At 40.6% G+C, this 19,907-nt stretch overlaps 1 protein-coding gene across 1 annotated transcript; it reads right to left on the bottom strand.

Moving 5' to 3' along the window:
- Positions 1-1,010: 1,010 nt before the first annotated feature.
- nxph2a (neurexophilin 2a) lies at positions 1,011-18,842 on the bottom strand. The gene is made up of 3 exons (XM_080902835.1): positions 18,417-18,842; positions 18,117-18,266; positions 1,011-3,725 (listed from the first exon to the last, which is right to left on the bottom strand). The coding sequence occupies exons 2-3, from the start codon at positions 18,159-18,161 to the stop codon at positions 2,979-2,981; spliced, it is 792 nt and encodes a 263-aa protein (XP_080758961.1). The 5' UTR covers positions 18,162-18,266; positions 18,417-18,842; the 3' UTR covers positions 1,011-2,978.
- Positions 18,843-19,907: the final 1,065 nt, after the last annotated feature.

The raw sequence follows: 19,907 nt of genomic DNA, 5'->3' as shown, positions 1-19,907 counted from the left end.
TTAATGGTTGTACTAATGGGTGCAGGTATCAGGCTGGGGTGATTTTTTTTTTTTTTTTTTTTTTTCTTTTTGAGGGGTTCTCGTTTGGAAAAAAATAATAATTAGACAACACCACTGTGATAATCAAAAGAAAATGTGCTTTAACTGCATTAGCATAGTGCCATGTTAAATGTTGAACCTTTGTTCAGCACATAAAAGACGTGCTCCCCCCCTATTTTATGTGTGAATGCTTGGCACAAGCCCTAATTAAAGTGAATGTGAGGCCGCTCTTTTCTGCTGGAAGAGAAGTCTTCATCAGCAGCTCGCTGATCCTCATCCGCCCCTCTCAGCACAGATCCCAGGAAAAGACCTGATACCATCTCTGCTTTAGGACGCCTCTCCAACCTTTTATCTTCCTCCTTCGCGTTCCTCTACTAACTTTAAAGCTTGAAAGAGAGAGATGCCTGCAGTGTCAAAATTGAATTTTTCCCTTATATTGATTGTCGGAAATAAGCGTTGAATGCTGAGAAGTGAAACGTATGTTAACATTCCTTGTAGTTTTCCAGGGGATTTGGGTGCATGCAGCAGGAAAGCGTAGTGTGACTTGATGCCTATAAGGAGTAGGTGCCTCACCCTGATCAGATAAGAGTAATGGAAGCGAATGAAAAGACCCCTGTCCCTGATGGCCACGGCAAAATGGATGTGCTCCCTGAGGTGTACCTCTGGTATCATCCACGCCTGTGGACACAGATTTATTGCCCATTAAAAAGCTACCCTGAAATGTACCTCTTAAAATTGTGTGTTTATCCTGTTGAGAAGTCCTTTCAGGAATGAAACGAGACAACTACGAGCACCAACAGACTAGACCTGACTCTGTGTGACAGCATGCTTTGAGCCAAGTTCAAATAAGGTTTAATGCCATAAAAACCTAAATTGATCTTTACAGTTACATTTTAACAAAATCTGAAATCAAATATTCCAAAATGAAAAGTGTAATTACACTATACACAGAAGAGCTTTTACTCCTATTTTACAAGGGAAACTATTGAAACAATTTTGAGCAAGCAGAAATCAAACTGGGTACAATCTGCAGTTACAAAAAATGAAATCAAAGCAATCTAACCATCAGCTGAAATATGACATTTATCTACATGATATTTCTTAACAAACACCAAAAAATAAGGTACAGTATACTTGATAGAGTTCTCTGGAAAAATTAGGATAATCTGACATCATATACTTTGAAACCATAATCAATAAACACGTTTAGTTTTACACATTAACACACAGCATTTGCACAAAGGAGCAGAACCAAAACATCAACATAGATCAACTCCGAGTTAAGTTCCTTATCGTACACCTCACCTCATGTATAAGGTGATGGAATCATTTACAGCTGAAGTGGAAAGACATGAGATACATCCAATAAAATGACGCTAACAGAAATGTATTCTTTGTCTTTAGTGGCACATGCCCTAACCTAAAAACCCTGGGTATCTCCAGATAACAAAACTCATGCCGTTTAAAATCCGAATGGTTTTTAACAAAAGCTTTAAAAAAAAATTTGAGTGATTTCTGAGTCGAACACATTACACCATGTACTACAAGACTGAATGTTATCCACTTTTACACAAAGTCAGCCAACTTAAGCCTGCTGTACTATTGGGAAATGTCTTATATTTCAAATTTAGTCCCTCTTCTCATTAAAATTGCAGATGGATTTTGTACTTTTGCCTTTACCCCCACCTTTTTGTTTCTCCACTCTTGGTAAATGAAATTTCCCAGGCTAATTAAAGCCTATTAAAGACAGGTAATGTCAGGGCTGGTGGCAGAACCATGACAAAGTGCTGATAATTGTCTGCCAGACTCACTAAATCCACCTGTCCTGCAATTATTGCTTCCCCCTCCCCACCTCTCCTGACACATTAATCCACTGTGGGGCTCACTAGGCAGGCTGATGCCTCAAAGTGCATCCTGCAAACACAGATGTTGGATCTCAGACTAGTTTAGCATACACATGCCTTATGATAATTGTAGCAGAAAACCAACACATTTTAAGGCGCAAACAAGGCTGCAGCCATGTTAAGCTAGGATATGTGCCTACATACAGTTTGTTAGTAATGTATGATCATGCTCTAAAGTTTCTTATGCATTAGATTAGTTGGATGGACTTATTTTGTCATGAGCACTTTAGGAATTGGTTTGAATCAGTCAAGTCACTTGCTTTTAGTCCCCACAAAAGAACGATAACAGATCAGTTTTAAGACCATATTAATTATTCATTCCTTAATGAAATAATTCCATTGATCAAAATAATTTGAAGTAATAGAGACTGTCCTGTCTGTGTTCTGTTAACAGGTATAAATGGATGTTAGCGCCACTTCAAAGGCAATGATCATTTTGACTAATCATTCTTAATGCAGTGATCTTCCAAATGGGATTTCTTTTTTTCATTTTATGCCCTGTTGAATAGCTTTATTAATGTTTAGGTATTGTAATTGTTAACATTATTTAAAGTCCTGTCATATTTTGTCACATTACTATTTAAACAAGGTTCGAAAATTGTTTGAAAATGTTGGCAGGAGTGCAGCTCTTCCAGAAGCCAGCTACACGCTTCCAACTCAGCAGGGCTCCATGCCTATAGTCTAGCCTTGAAGGAAACATCTGGACAACATACTAATTATACCCGTGGTTTACAGAGAACATGTGCTGTTGTGATGTGGTGGATTCTTCCAGGGTTGGTAACTACCTTTTGAATCCCAAGCCAACCCCTAAAGCCAAGTCCCTGTACACCTAACTATCTGAAGTGTTAAACTTGTGTATTTGTGTAGTATATACAAAAGTTTCACCAAATCCCTCCAGTGTGCGTCCCTTCATAAGTCGCACTTCCTGCAACATGTCTCAGGTATTTAGGTATTTTGGGATAAGGAGTTTAGAGCTTGACATTTACATTATTTGAAGATAAAACAAAAGGCTGATGCAGACTAACAACTACTAGGTCACCCTGTTGAGGAGTAAGGTGTGTCACTGTGGTAGTTGTAGTCAGGGCATACCTTCTGGACCAGTTTATAGTCTACACTGTAAAAGGCTATATAGATGCATATGACTTTGAAGGGTTTTGAGCATAACCATGACACATGGCTCTGTGTCTGCTCCTGATAGCACACCTTGGATGGATCAAAGCTGCACAAGGCAGTCTTCTTGTTGCGATCCGTCTTCTCATATTCAATGCGACAGTTGAAAGATTTGGTGTCTTTGGTCTCCAGTGTGGACTGCTGGGCGATCTCAAACTCCACCACCTTGGAAGGTGGCACCAGGCTCACCGACACATTCCCCAGACCTGTGGAGTTGTGGCGGAAGTAAACGCTAAAGGTGCCGTTCCCATGGTCCACAATCTTTCCTGTGATCAGCAAGTTGAGTTTGACAGTCTTGATATTGGAGTGGAAGTCTCCCCAACCAAACATCTTTTTGAATTTGCCAGTCTTGACGATGGGTCTGCGTTTAGTTCTGGCCTGTGCGCCCTGAACATCTGTCTGGTTAGATAACCAGTCCCAAAAGTCCTCCATGCTGTGTAAATATGTCATTTCCCTTATGTTACTCTTGAACTCGGGGGAGCCCCTGGCAAACAAACGCAGGGGGTTGAGGATCCGTGGACTGGCCCCGGTGGGAGATATCTTCTGTTCATTATCGCTGTCCCTCCACTCGATGAGTTCTGTGACTCCTCCATGCACTTTCCTGCACGAGACCTTGATAGGAAACAGAACAGAGATAGATAGAAAAAACAATTAACCAACGTGAAAACCTTTGTGAAATGCAATTTCATTCATTCAAATTCATTGCTTGTTAACGTGACGTGTATAAGAAAGTTTTGACAAAACTCTGTGCAGTCATGTGAAAAGGGTAGATAGCAGCCAAGTGCTGCTAATAATAACTGATCGTTAGCAAGTGTGATCACCTCTATAAATACATTTTAGCAGTTTGTTGGTCTGGAGCATTCAGGTGTATCATAACACAATGCCACGATCTTCCCAGGAGTGCCAAATTCACCCCAAGGCCATCAAAACAGCCACAGCATCAGCTAAAGGTTGGTCCACTGTTTATGTTCACTTCTTAAGAGAACTGCATAAATGAATGCTCACAAAGCTCAATGAACTGAAGCAACACTGTAAATAAGAGTGGACCCACAATGCTGGGAGAGACTGATAAAGTTACACAGAAAACAATTACTTCAAGTTATTGTCCCTAAAGATGCTCATGAATCATGGGGTGTACTTAGTTTTTCTGATATGTTCTTTTTCAGATGGCAGTAGTGTTTTTATACACTTTCATTTAAAAGTGGCAGCCTCAAAGCCAGAAAGTTCTGGGTTTTAACTTCCTGTTCAGCTCAGGGACTTTCTTTGTGGAATTTGACTGTTCTCCTTGTGCTTGCATAGGTTTTTTCTGTGTGCTCTGGTTTCCTCAAAAATATTTATGCATGCTAGGTTAATTTGTGATTCTAAATTGCCCATAGGTGGGAATTTGACTGAGAATGGTTGTGTGTCTTTTGGTCTTATCCCTGTGATGGACTGATAGCCTGTCCAAGGTGTTCTACCTGTCACTCACTGTCAGCTAAGAGGCTTCCTCTACTACCCTAGTTGGTTAAGGGTTTAAGAAAATGGATTGATGGGTGTTCTTTAAAAACTTTCTATTTGGTAATTCTACATAGATGAATTCACATTCATTATACTTTGCTACTCTGCTTTGCATTTGTCTGTTTCACTGACATGTAGCAGAGCAGAGAAAGAGAAAGGTACATACACAAATAATGAAAAAAGCACAGAAAAGCAGCAAAGCTGCGGCTGTAGAGAGCTAAAATGATAGCGTGCATATAGACAACATGAGCCTATGAATAACTAATATGGTTAATGTTAGATAAACCGTACGCACGATTGCCAGTTCTGAAGAGCAACTTCCACCTCACAAGTTAACAGTAATAGGTTCTTGGGTTTGGTATGTATGAAGTTTCTGTGTTTTTGAGAATTGCCATTGGTATAAAGCAGATGGTAAAAACATTTACCCATAGAGTAAATATAAATAAATAATATTCACAAGGCGTCACCACAGAAGGTAGCTCCACATGTTTCATTTGGCAGATTTTTACACCTCCAAAAGGTTTGGGGCTCTTCCTGGAATCGGTTGCCAGCTAAAACTACTGCTCTAGGGGCAGTATGGACAATTTTCACATTCATCTTCTAGCATATCCTAAAATCCTTTGTTATAGATATTTATGAAATGATTCATTATGGGTTCATTAATAAAGAAAAGGGAAACAAACAGATATTCACAAATGAAATAAAGATTAAATACAGAAAATTCAACAGCAGCATCTCGTAGTATTGTAAACTCAGTAATAGAATACTGAAGATTATTACAGGTCTGTGCAAGAAGCTAAATAGCATTCACTGGACATCACTTAACAACAACCAAATAAATAAATAAATAGAAAATAATCATTAATATAAATATAGCATTAAAAAGTGCATGCACATGCAAATAAATAGCATGTAATACACTACTGCTAGATAGCAGGGGCACCACAGAAGGGAGGAAACAAGAAGTTTGTATTAAACTGAACACATGATGCACTGATGAACTCAAGCAGATTCTGATATTTAGAGTGCACAGATATTCCCATGGACTTCAGGGAAAGGTGAATCTAAACTTTAGCTCGCATCCACCTATAAACACTCTTCCACGGTAGTGTCATGAAGTACGTACGTATAAAGTGTATACGTATATAAAGTATAGTGCTAAGTGCTAATCCAGACGCAGCAATGAACCGTGATCCCTCCTTGTACCTCAAAGCCGTTTAGCTTTAGGAACGATTCCTGGTCCACTTCAGATAAAGCTTTAATAATTCACAGCAATAAGCTTAGCTAGTTTTATTAGTAATTAGTAGTGCTGGGTTTTCCCCGGGCCCAGTTATAGGGATCACTGAGAGAAGCAGATGTTGAAAGTACAGAGCAGCGGCTGCTTGAATTCTCACAGAGATGCTGCATACTATTTCCAGACTAATTATATTTTTGCTGTAAGCTGAACGGAGGCATATGTGTATAAAGCTAACAAACTAGGTCTGTCTAGCACAATTTGTTTTGTCACATATACCCAAACCTTTCCATCTGAAATGTAACAGGGCTACATTCACCTTAAGCTGTGCTGCTGTGTCTTATAATTACAGCTTTGCTTTACTGTGCTGCTTATGTCCGAGACTGCGGTAACACTTTAATGCCTAAAGCGGAAGGTAATGGCTCGCCTATCTGGATATGTAATGTTAAATCAATGGGTCTCCCACGGACAGTGAGCCCGGCCCATTTATCACCTCTCACAATGCTTAATTAAGACAGTTGCTCCCTGTAAACATGGATGAATGAGGCAACACTGTAATAATGCCCCTATGTGTAGTTCATCACATCCAAAGTAATTTAATCAACCAATTCCAGTGGCGTTATTCCCCACTGATACAGCCACTTAGTAATACCTTATGTGAGCTCAGCTGTTAATTTGATTTGACTCTTATAACATCACAACAGCAGATGATGCTAAGCATAAAATCTGCAGGCTCTCAATAGGAACATTTTTCCTCTGCTGTGAACAAGGAAGATTCGGCACTTGTCTTCCCGCCAGCTCAAACTGTTATATCTTTAACACGTTGGGTGTCATGCTGCGCGGCTTCAGAGGTGAAACCAAATTGTCTTTCTGCGTAAATCTCAGGTGTGCTTTGTATAGGATGATTATAATGGAAAAGAGAGAGGAGTTTAAGTATGATGAGCAACTGGGGAAATTGCTGTGACAACAAGGGGATCAGCAGAGGGATATCTAATACTTAAATGCCCCAAGAGAGATGAAGCACTAGGAACTTGAAAGCTGGCACTGACACATAGGCTTTGGTTTCTTTCTCTCTCGCTGCCTCCCTGCACAACCACAGCACCAACACACACTCGAGCACACCTTGTTCATTTAGGCAGCAGCGATGTCTCTTAAAACCGACTAAAGGATTCTGAGGTTTTGTACAAAAAAAAGGGGAAAAAAAGGCAAGGTCTGATGAAGGAGAATCTACAAAAGCTTAATTAAGATTTCTTAATCGGTGCTGCCGTGCTAGAGGCGTTTCAGGGCAACTTGAAACAAGACATTATTATGATAATAACTGTAGACTTATAGAGCTGAAAACACCAGACCTCATTTCAACAGCACAAGGCGCAGTGACTCGTGGCAAACATTACGGATATCTGCTAGTGTGGTTTAGCTTCTTCCTTTTCCTGCATGTCCTACATTAAAACACAAAGACATGCGTGAACTTCAGACACCCCGGCACAGATATCGCGCTTTTACACCACAGCAGTCAGTGTTCTATCTGCCCTATAAAGGACTATGTTTAGTGATACAGCAGTAAAGATAAAGGCCTATGCACCAAACAGTTTCCTGGTAATTTTAATGTACATCCACCAAGATGAGCAAAAACAGTAAGGTATCACACAAGGTGCTAATAGCTGATATTTCCAGTTCACTATCAAATGTCATGCATAAAACACACGGTTCCTCTCTGAAAGAGCACCTTAATCACTCTCATTAGCTGAGCTAAGCCTTCTTTTTTAATAGACACTCCATCTTTAACGTTATAGTGACTAGAATTCTAAATTCAAATAAATAAAACACATTTGGACTGGTAAAAAATGTATATGTATATACATATATAATGTCAGGAGTAAAATGTTTATGCTTGTATATGTTTGCATTCAAAACAGCTTTTTTTTAGGAAATTATGGGGCCATATATAGTTTACAACCCACAATTAAATTTAAACGGTAAAAGACTGTTTAAGTAATGCATTCTTATACATAAAAAAGAATCAGCTACTTAGAGATCTATCAGTATTATCTACTTTATTCTATTTTGTTTTGAAAATGCTTAAATATCTCCAAAGAATACAGAAAAATACATTTTTAACTGAAAAACATTGCACATCCTGACTAAACATTTTTTTGTAACCGACTTTTAAGGACTCGTATTTTTGTCACAGGCTTACATTAAACTGTTAATATTGGCTGACAAGTGGCGATCACATTTTTCATATGTGCGCATTAATTTCCTGCATAAATGAACGGAAAAAAGGTTTTCAAAAATTAATCTTCAACCACATCCTCAAAGTACACACCCTAGTGTAGCTGTTGAAGACAGAGTGGAAAATACACATTTGTGCCTAAGTCAGAGTTGGGTGAATAGTCTATGAACCTCCAGCTTTTACGCTGCTTTGCATGCAGGACTACCTGTTTTTACTGTGTGTAAAAGTGCATTGTTATTATTACAGACATGAACATCTGTGGCTTTTATTTTTCACCTGTCATTTCTACACCTCGGGGGCCTTTTCTTACAGAACCATGCATAAATAGGCAATTCAAATCTAATGTTGTGGCAATCAGTACAATCAAGAGCTTTTCATGAAACTTACATCCTGACAGTAGCTTGAGCAGCAGCGAACCACACAGCGAGTCAGGATGAATCAGCCTCGACATTCATCTGTAACGAGCATTATGGAGCTGGCTGCCTGCTTGTCCCGTGGGTAGACATATCTTTTAGAGGCTTGACATAAAGGTAATTGCCATAGTGACCAGAACTAGCCTCTAGAAAGTTATTAAGAAACCAGTGACATCTGGCTTCTGGATCATCTAAAGAGATGCCGTTAAAATGCATTTGGAGAGAGAAGCTGGTGGCAGTGTGTTTGGTTGTGATGGGTTCTGGTCCACGGGCAGGTCTACAGCTTTTGTACTTTGATGGTGACCAAATCTTTCACAGCCTTTCACAACTGACAATGTGGCCAACTCATGATCTGAAGTCTGCTTTTCTGTTTCTGTTTTGGTTTTTAAATCACATTTTTGCTCAGGAAATGAAGTTGATACAGAGGCAAGCTAAACTAATCTGTTTTTGGGTTTTCCATAGCTGATTTTTTTTTTCCCAGTGCATAAGGCTGAGATATGCGTCTGGGGAAAATTGGTTTCAGGCATCTTTCTCACAATAAACAAAATGGGCAATTAACCTGCTCATCAGTGCAAACCGAGCAGTTCCAATGATGCACTCGACTGTTCTTCATGGATTTATCTGTGCAAATTGACCTCACTTTGGTGGTGAAATTCATTTCTCTGCTAATTTTCTGTGTCTGAAGCTTCATTAACTTGATGCGCTTCCACATAGTAAAAATCTGGACACCCCACAAAAATTGCACCGCCTTCGCCACTGCCTTTCGTAATACTTACCCAGCTCTATTGCGATGAAACACCTGTCATATTAGGAGCTGCTCAGCCAGTGCTGCTAGCATTAGACCAAAAAAAAATGTAGCAGAGCTGGATGGACTGCAGACTCTTGCTTTCAAACATTCAACATGACAAGTAGCATCTTTCAGATTAAAACTATTCTCAGCCTGCAATCGTCTGCACAAAGTCCTTCCTTAGCCATCTTCCTCCTGATGTTACAGGGCATATCATTTGTAATGATTTACACCCAGAGCCGGTTCCATGAGAGGAGGCCCTGGAGGCGCTAAAGCAGCCCACAGAGAGAGTCTACATTCTGCTGAAGAATAGATTGGTGCTCAGATCGCTGGGACAGCCTCACGCTCCAAACCCATCACTTTTAATCAGAGGCCGTCCGGGGAATCACATGGCAGGTGCTTCAGCACTGTGGTGGATCGTAACAGCAAATCGACACACCGGGGGCAGCTTACCAATCACAGGAGGCTACAGTTAGTGAGTGAGTGTGCATGTAGCATATCTGCTACCCCCCAGTATAATCCTTTAGGCCATTACCACCTGACCTCTGTGAAAATGAGACAGACTACAGCCTCTAGTGTCATGACATTCCTGCAAAAGATGTTATAGATCTCAATTTTAATTCATCTTCAGCGTACACAGCTCACATTATTTGTGGTGAAAATATATTGGTACAATTGGTGCCGAGTAGAAATTCAGTGCATTTCTTTAGTGGTTACATTTCTGTGTAGTATATGATTTTCATACTGACTGTAAAGACACTCCTTTAACCACTGCCGTGTATTTACAGAAGGCCAGTCTGTGGCTGTCTACACATTCTGTACAAGTGTTGACGATGAGGAGAGGGCAGGAAGACAAGCTCAAAAAGACGTGATGCTGATGTTTTCATTTCTATAATCCCAGCTGTATCGCTAGCTCTGTATCTACACACTCATCGCTTCTCCTTCTTACTGTTGACAGATTTGCCCGAAACATAGAGGATCATCGCATCGCTATCATAATATGTAACAAGTCCGCTGGCGCTATCAGGATATTCGGTGGATGGGCGAAGAGGCATATCTATGAGTAAAATAAAATCCAACTTTGGTGCTTGAGCACAGAGATAATAATAAGTATGAATATTGGATTTCTTGCTTCGCACAAAATATGTATTGAAACCTTGTTGATTTAATTGCAAGAAAAAAATCCGATGTGTGTGACTTTGCAGATTGTTATGGTGCGTTTCTCCATGTTGGCTTGAAGCAAAGAGAAAAGGCAAACGCAGGCACCCAGCCACATAGAAATCCTTGTTAGTTTTAGGTTGGATCTTTTCTAGCCGTGCAATATTTAATGGAGCGTAACTAAAGCCTAAAATTTGAGAGGCATGTGAAAAGAGAAAATTGTTACAAATTGAGAGCTTTGTGTGCAAAAAGCAGCAGAAAGAAACATAATATATCTGATTGCTTTTCCCAAAAGTTGGATGCATATTTTCATCTATTAAAAATATTACACTTAGTTTTCAGGCTCGCCCCTCCGCCCACCTTTTTTAGGAAGTTAGGAAGAATTGCAGCTGTTGCTTAGACCTTCTGTTGTGTGTTACATCACTGAATATTAACTACTTGAAGCCATTTTTCAGAAATTATCTATGAAGACAGCAGAGGATGAGGGTTAATGTCTTAGAGCCGACATCAGCGAGCATTCATCTCAGTGAGAGACACTCTTATTTCCACTACTTGCAATGCTGTTGATCTAAAGCTGACCTTGACCCTAAACCTCTTTTGATGAAAAAAAGAAAGGGTAATATTTCTCAAAAGAGAGCAACTCCAACACCTGCCCACATTCATCTTCAAAAAAAATTCCAAGTATGCCGAATTTAAAGCAGTAGAGTTTGTCTCCAGTCAAGTCCTATTTTGCTTTCACACAAATACAGTGCAACAAATCTGGCCTTGTTGAGTTATTATAGCATCTAAAGCATATTGAACCCAAATTTATTATTTGTGCCTGTTTGCATGCACACGTTGTGGCAAAACATTATCTGACAGCTCATGATGTCACTCGGGGCTGCTTGCAACCTATGATTAGCATAAATTATAGCACGTAATATAACCCTCCTTTGGCTAGCATAAATCATACAATGTGAGCCATTAGTCATGTTAAAAGTGTCAGCGTTGTTCTTGTCTGGCTCGATCACACAATCCTCTCTTTTTCCTCTGCATCTGAAATGACAATGACCGAAACGTCGCCTCGCCTCAACTCTTTTGGACATTTACTATTGCCACCTATTGCCCTGCAGGAGACAATGTACCAGGCAGTCCAAATAATACACAATTGCTTCTCCCGCCGTGTCGTTGTGGAAACATGCTTCAGCGACTCCTGTTAAACTGAACAAATTACAGGAAATTACACCACCGTTAGCTCGGGCCTGTTATACTTTGATTGCGATGAGAGGCAGAGCCTGTCCTGTTAGAGCCTGCCATGCCAAGAGACGCATTATGTCTGCTCACTTGTCTGACCTTTTGCTTGCAGCCACTGTAAAGCCGTATTTAAGGCTATGAATTATCTGTTATCTGTCAATGCATTTGACAAGAGAAATCACAAAATTTCTGTTCAATATAATGCAGGGCGTGTCATTCATGTGGGGGGGGGAAAGGTCATCTTGCTATGAAGTGTATTTCATGTGTAAGTCAGTTTCAGTAAGAGTTCATTTAACTTCCTACCAGATCCAATATATTTGTTTTCTTTGGGTAAAATTGTTCTTAAGACTTCTTTATTTAAAAAATTACATTTTTGGGAGGAGCCTGTGTGTGTGTGTGCATGTGTATGTGTGTGTGTGTGTGGGGGGGGGGGGGGGGGGGGGGGCATCACAACCTTCAAATCTTCAAATTAACTTAAAACTGGATTGAGCAAAAAATGCTTTAAAATACTTAAAATATGACATTTGATTACCTTTTACAGATGTTTGCAGCTGTAAAAATGTGGAAACCCACATGATAAGTTTAGGATGAAATAGACGTTTACATGCAGTGACTTTAGCAGAATAATAACACATAAACTTTGACTCTGTAGTTCAAAAGACAATGAAAATCATCATCATCTTGCTATAAAATACTCAGTATCAATTAAAATGCATTCTGACAGTTTGTTAATTAACTGCATGAGACACGGGGGTGAAAATGGGATGTTAGTGAGCATGGCTCGGTGTGGAAACTTTGAATTCAGCGATGATGTCAGGTGTTTCCAAAGTGTTAACAAAGATCCCACCAAGAGAGAAGAGAGAGAGAGTGACGGGAGGCTCTGGGAAGAGAGCCTCCAGGTAATCTGGATACTAGTGTTATCTCGCCACCTGCCACATATGACAGCTGCAAAGCCCTGAACACTTCACTTTTAGGCAGACGTTACCTTTCAACGCATCATCAGTTTCATAATCCCCTTACATGGTCAGAGCGCCAACTTCTGTGCTGGCTCCTGACACCTGCCACGCACCTCCGTATGCCTGATAGCTGATAGGGATTGAGAAGGATAATACCACAAAGCACATTGGACTCAGTGTAATTACCATTCTCTTGACTGGTTTTAACACCTTATACTTCGTACGACAATGGTAGCTGTGCTTGTAAAACTGCTCAGCTTAAGGAGGCATGGCGTGTTGTTGTTAAATTAATACTTCAAAGTTCTACTTTTAGGTTTTTTTCTGCTTTCATCTCAGGAAGACGAAATCTAAATGTTTCTCTCTCTGAGCTCCTTTTCTGTGAGCGTGCGACAACCCCAGTTTTACATTTTCTCCTCTTCAAATCCGCGCCGTGAATGATAGGAGTGTTTTATTCCAAAATGTTTTTGCTTGATTTGCTCAAAAGCACGTCCGCTAAATTTGACAGAGCAAAATGTTTCTGTTCTCCGAGCAGATTGCGCCGTGGCTGATTTCACAGAAACAGGGCTCTTTGAAGAAGAAACAAGAGTTGGAAAGACGTTGCTTCCTTTTTCCTCTGAGTAGCTGTGAAGACAGGTACTTCACAAGAAATATACAAAGACAGAGGGGAGCTGACAGTGCTTTGTTATGGCTGAAAATGACATGTTGAAAAAGAAAAGGGGGCTCAAAGCTTGGAGGCAGAGGAGGAAATGCAAAACTGAGAATAATCAGAAGGGAGATTTATTGTACTTATTCTATAGCTGTCACACTTTTCCTTTAACAGAAAGGCAATACAGTTTTAATTAAAGAGGTCAATCATTTCTCAGAGCTTTGACATGAAATGTGATTGCCTTCTCCAAGAACCACACAGACGGTAATTAACAACTTCTTATGTCAGAGTTTTCAGGAAATTTGAAAATATTTAAAGAAGAAACATCGCCTGTTAAGTCACGATTTCGTGTGATTGCAGTGTGGTAGCTGGTAGACGTAGTGTTAATGTAAATATTTGACTAATTAAAAGAAAAAGTGGCACCGTGGCATCATACTCCATCCCCTCTCTGGATGCGGGCAAAATTTCTTCTTCTCTCCATAAACTGATTGCGACATTTAGTTTTGTTGCAGCACGGCAGTAAAGAGCAATACAGACAACAGTCTTCAAAACACTGGCGCTGTGCATCAGTGAGTGCTGGATGCTTCTGACACTGCAGAGAGGTAATGACAATGCTATAAGGTAGCAGAGCCTCTAGATCTAACACCGCCTCGGGCTGCACATCGCCCATAAAAATTCATAGCTGTGGACCAAGATCAGGAAACTCAACATCATATTAAACATAATGTTTCCTGCACCACTAGAGAGGCTCTGCACTTCATCCTAAACAGTTCACATCCCACGAGCAGCTAGCGGGAAAATAGCCGTGCAGCTTATAATTGTTTGACTAAAGTCTTTAATGGGCCATACCGTGGCGTGATTAGGCTTATTGTCAAAGCAAAGGGCAATTGTGTCATAGCTATCAATCATTTGGAGCTTCTTTCTCTTCATTTCAAGACCTTTATCATGGATTTATTGCCGGTACAAACACAATTATGACTGATGATTGGGAAAGGAGCAGGCTGTGGGGCTGAATACAGTCAGAAGAACCTGTAGTGGCTGCGAGCTACATTTGAGGGATTTCATTCGGAGAAGCGACAACCTTTTCTTCAGAGGTCTGAGACAACATACAAGTTGAGGACTGAAAATGCCACGGACAGTATTGTTTATGAGGGATTATCTAGTCAGGCCTCCTGGCTAGAAAGATTGTGACCCCAATATGAGCACAGATACAGATCAGCTCCATGTAAGCTCCAAAATGATTCCTGGAAGGCAGCGCATGCATACAAGGCCCCTTCACTCTGTCAATCCAATGTTTAATCACTTCCACAGAAATTTCTACTGGTCTGCCAGACGTGTTCTCTCATATATTTTTTTTCTCTCTCCACCCAATTTCTCTGGTGGGGTTTTGAAGACTTAAGTTCCACTCTTTTTTTTCTCCCTTTCTTACAAGGCAAATCCTGGGAGAGGTTGATGTGAAGACCAGGCAGAGCAGGGATGTGAAGAATATAAACACATTTTTTTTTTTTTATTGTCCAGAGGGAAAGGGAGGTGCAGGGGGTTGGGCGGTGGGGTCTGTAAAAGAGACGAGGACCTTATCACAGCCCAGCAGCTCTGTAATTCGCCGCCATGATAAAGTGGCAGCGCGGAAAACCTTACAAGGCTGGCACAATCCAAAGACGGATTAGGTTTTTCTGACATAAGCTTCCTGAAAAACTAATCAATCAGCCCATGCAGTATTATCAGAAGCGTGAGATTAAAGAGCTGCTCCTAATCCCCCCACTGTACATTTTATTACACTTCCCAGTGTTAGTTGCCTTTAAATATACAATAAATAAATAATAAAACCAAACCTAATTGAGCATGGGGAAGGGGAAAAGGGTTAAAGAGCCCTTAGAGATGGATTTTATGTAGAATTTGTGTTTTGTTATGAAGACAGGGATAAAACTGTTGTCCTTGCCAGAACCCTTTCTGCCTTTGAATAGAGCATCACTGTCTCACTCTACCACTGCAGAGAGGGGGGGGGGGGGACACAACTAGGGGGAAAATCCTCTGGCAGAATTTTACAGCAATATCTGTGTCTAAAATATCTGATTGTTTGTAACAAAGACTTTTTTAAATATTCGCCTGACCAAATAAGTAAACACATGTTTTTAAATAAATTATTAACTGTAGAAAATTAAGGCTAAATCCTTTGGGAAATGACTCGTAATCCCTTAAATCACTGCACATCAAAGTTGCAGGGATGAACTCCAAGCCTGGCGTGATCTGGAGTACAAGACGCATTCAGCTTACTAGTAACCAGCTAAGCTTCGTCTCGCTGGTGCGTCACACCCATCTTTTAAGACGTTCTTGTCTTCCGCGCTCAGTTCAACCCTGGGTGGTGTTTTCGGTAACGGAAAAGGCAGCAATACATCTAACGCTGCGACTGATCCTCTTGGCATGGGCCATATAGATGCTGTGTTGTGACATAATATTGCCAGAGGAGCTCTCACCCTGGCAAAAAGACATAAAGGCGTAATAGACTTTGTCAACGTCTCCTAACACTTAATCCCAAGCAGAGTTGAAAACCCCACTTTCCCTGCGTGCAGTCTCTGGTATAGACGTAGGGCAGGACGGGCTGAGATGGCAGAGAGCATGGCTCTCAAATATGTTTCATCTTCATCTACATTGTTCTGCTGTCATTGCACAGAGGATAACTGCAGCAGATGTCAGGGGGAAGAATGGATTCTCCCAGGATGGCTTTGACCCTCTTATTTGTCCCTGGGGCATGGCACAGATGCTGGGTCCAGGGTTACATTTTCACCGTTTGATTCATGTTCTAAGCGCTTTTTAATTGAATGTGCATGTGACGAGCGATGGGAAAAAAAAGTGTGATTTTATCTGGGGGTCTTTGAGGATTTGGACCACTTTTTCAAACTCTGGATTTTTACTTAAAACAAGAAGCTTAAAAATTTCATATCAAGGGGTTTAAGTGTCCTGCGTGCAATCCTCTATCACAGAATGCTTCTCGGGTTCAAAATCTGGCCTTGCGCTGATGGGCGTTATCCTTGTGCATCTTTTCAGTGGTTCATACACTAACAAAAAAGAAATCTTATTCATACATCATGATATATTGCAGCACTTATTCCATTCCTTTGCTGAGGGTCAGATATTTGGGATTTTTTTGAACCTAAGAAGGTAGGGTAATATTGATAACGGCCACTACATCCCCAGTCAGACATTGGTGAATCTGTTGGGAGGGAAGCTACTGAGGCATACAAAGAGAGCCTCTCCAGGGAGGCAGTCTGTCTCTCTCTGGAGGCACAGCTCCCAGAAGGCACAGGGCTGATTACAACCGCAGCCAAAGCAGACAGCACTTTGCTGCTGCAGCTGCACAGTTGAAGGCTATCTTTAAAGAGGTCCTCTTTGAGGATGGCACAGATGTGAAGAACTTCTTCGATCCCATGGCATTTTCGGTGCAAGTTTGATCATGGCAAGAATCCATAAAGCAAGGATGAAAACGCTAATACCCTCGCTGTATTCAACTATCTATAGGGGACAACATCACGATATGATGGGGGTGGGGAAAGGGCAGGAAAGGCCTTTATACTCCCCAAAAGCTCATGAACTTTCTTCCGAGTGCTTGCTGCATTAAAACCTGAACTAGACTACAGAAAGATTACGTCTAGAAGCTTAACACAATCATTCTCTGGTAAATACTAAATAATTTTCTTTGGATTAACAGGGACATCACCGTTATCATCAAGCTTTTAAAATCCCTGGGTTTTTCAATTTCCATCTATTGTTCTCAGTTGTCTTGAAAGGGGAAAAAGTAATAATAAAAAAAGAACTCTGGCCCCAATTTGAGAGCAAAGACACTTAAAACAGGTTAGGGGTTCAACACAGACGTCTAATGATTCCAGTGATCACCAAAGGTGCACCTGAAGGGATGAAGAGGCAGGTTGCACTTTCAGATGAGCTGTGATTGAGAGAAGCAACACACCCAAGGACATAATACTGAATATAAACACTGAAAGAAAAGAATATTTAAACTTTGCAAACCAGCACAAAAATTAATAGCATATTTTATAAAATATCTTCAGTAGATTTTTTTTTTACCTCGGTAATTCTGTGTCTCTATTTAGAATATTACCTAATTGTTAATTCTAACCTATTACCTTTTGCAACACTCTGCTTGTAATGTAAAATTTCCATAGCTGAGAAAGCTGATGGTCTTACAAAAAGCCACAATATCAAATAGAAATAATAAACTCAGATGCTTTTATGGTAATTAACTGCATATTGTAGAATACATGATGCGCATTAAAGCAAAGCTGGAGTCTTTCCAGGATTACTAAATGCATTATGTTTGCATTATGTTATTCATTGTGTTTGTTTTTACCATATTTTTCAGTGGCTACAGAAAAGAAAGAAATGATGCCATTTCTAAGGGTATTAAATTATTTACTATTTTATGGATTTAAAAAAAAACACATGAAAAGTATTTCACTGAATAGTGTGTGAGCCCTGATAACATAAAACAATTAAGCTTATCCCTGTAAGACTGAATGAGGAGTTCTGCTCGGCAAATGAATTTGCTCCTGATGACTGTGCCAAATAAAATTTCATGCCAGGAAATTATTCCGTTTGGCACAATGTGGAGATAGACAAGTCTTGCACAGCTGCGTGATAAGGATCCACATAAAAGACAGGCCAACAAAACAAATATAAGCAAAAGAAGTTTAAACCATTACCTAGAGTGAAGAAATAATTATCTCGTAAGAGTCCTACAGCATAATAAAAATGCTTCATCTCTACTTTTTCGCAGTCGGAGACATGCTTCTGCATAATTAGCCTCTTTTCATTCACTCATCTCACTCCTCACCTGGTGCAGGAGGAAAAACAACAAGAATGTTTGCAGAGGACTCATCTTCAACGACTTGTCGACTTATTCAAGATGAGCGGGGATTAAATCCTCTCTGGAAGATTTGGAGAGGTGAAGACGCTCATGGCACTGAAACATCGCTATGATCACCTGCAAGAAAGAGAGGGGGGGGGGAGAGAGAGAGAGAAAAGTGGAAATATTTACGTCGTTAAATCATTTAAAACGTCTCTTTTTAATTTGGAAATACATCAAAGATGGAGGCAGTGAATTATTCAAGAAATATGCTAAACTTTTCCTTACCGTTTCGTAAAGGCAATACCTCACTTATTTCGGTAAGGCGGCTGGGATCATCCTCTCTCAGTCCACGTTCAGCAAAGAGACCTAAAATCCTCTCAAAACGTCTCTCAGGATGTCGAGGTACTTTCCCCCGAGCAGCTGGGACTCTTTGGCTCGTCTGTAGTAGTGAAGCGCCTACATTAAGCAGTTCAGATGTAACAACGCTCCTCTAAGTTTAGAATCCAGGCAAAGCGAAATAAACTGTGGACTATATTTTCCCTTACTCAATCCGGAGCAATGTTGGTCTTAAGTTGTCAGTATGCGCAGTAAAACACAGCCAAGCGTGCCCGTATCCCAGTGCCAGGACTGCAGTCAGACAGACAATAGTCAGCTCGCTGTCTTCGCTTTTAGGCTCTGCTTGATTTCAGTGCGCAAAATCCTCTTCTGCGCGTCTGGAGACTCCAAGGTCGGCGCGCATCCGTTCAGAGACTCAGACCTAAAGATGTACCTTAGAAGTCTTACTCTCTCCATCTAAGAGACAAGTAAAAGCTTGATGTCACCGTTGTCCGGTTTTGTTCATCATAGCGCGCACGTGTTTAACCCCTTAACGTTTAGATGCTTCATCGCAGAGAACAGTTATGCCGTGATTTTCGTTGGAAGTTTTGTGTGATGACTCGAATGCGTACATGTCCAGTTATATAAGAGTGCATGCAAGCCGTGTTTAGCAGAATGTATAGAAAAGCCTTTAAAATCGTTGCATGTATTAAACCCATCTTGCAAACGCAAGATGTGTGGACATTCCTGTTTTCATCGTGCAGCTAAAAGCACAGCAACCAGAGACACTTATTCTTCTGGAAACTCAGCTGATGCTGCAATCCTGACCACAAAGTGCAGGCAACAAAAGGTCAACCGCTGTGCAAGTACAGAGGGGTGATAAATGAAAACACACAACAAAAAGTTTCTTAGGCGTTGAGCCATCACATGATGCCAAAACATCTTTGGCACTGAATGTGCACATCTCCAAAAACTCCAGTGGAGGGATGAAACAACCTTTTTCTAAAAGATGTTTTAAAGATGGCGGTGGAGTGGAAAGGAGCGTTAGGTGTGTTTCGATCGGTCGATTTTAAAGTCCACAGCTTACACATTGCAGATCATTTTCATATCAATCTAACCGCTTGTTGACCCTCATCTGGAAGAGACCACTCCCACCTGAGTAGAAATCTTGCATTAGAGAATAAAAAGGTAATCGCTCATGATAACTTTGTATTGATTAACAGTGATTTTCTGTAAAAGCACAAATGGAACCAGACCGCAGAGCAAAATCCTTCAACTGTTAAATAGAGCTGCGGAGTGTCCTCCTCACTGCTGGGGCCCCGTGGCTGTGCAAGCAGATTTTCTACAGTGACTAGTATTGGTTTAGCGATTCTTTTGAATTTGGCGCCATCATGTGGTTAAAGCGAAAAATGTCGCTTTACAGAAAAGGCTGCAGCAGCAGAGTAGAGGTGAAATTAGTTT

Source organism: Rhamphochromis sp. 'chilingali' (assembly GCF_963969265.1).
Source record: "Rhamphochromis sp. 'chilingali' genome assembly, chromosome: 14".
Classification (NCBI taxonomy): domain Eukaryota; kingdom Metazoa; phylum Chordata; class Actinopteri; order Cichliformes; family Cichlidae; genus Rhamphochromis; species Rhamphochromis sp. 'chilingali'.
This window is presented reverse-complemented; position numbering and strand designations above follow the sequence as displayed.

Excerpts from the sequence above, each read along its gene's own strand:
- nxph2a (XM_080902835.1), bottom strand. The coding sequence starts at position 18,161 with ATGAGTCCTCTGCAAACATTCTTGTTGTTTTTCCTCCTGCACCAG. Across the intron at positions 3,726-18,116 it reads TGTTTTTCCTCCTGCACCAG|GTCTCGTGCAGGAAAGTGCA; the intron begins GTGAGGAGTGAG and ends TTTCCTATCAAG.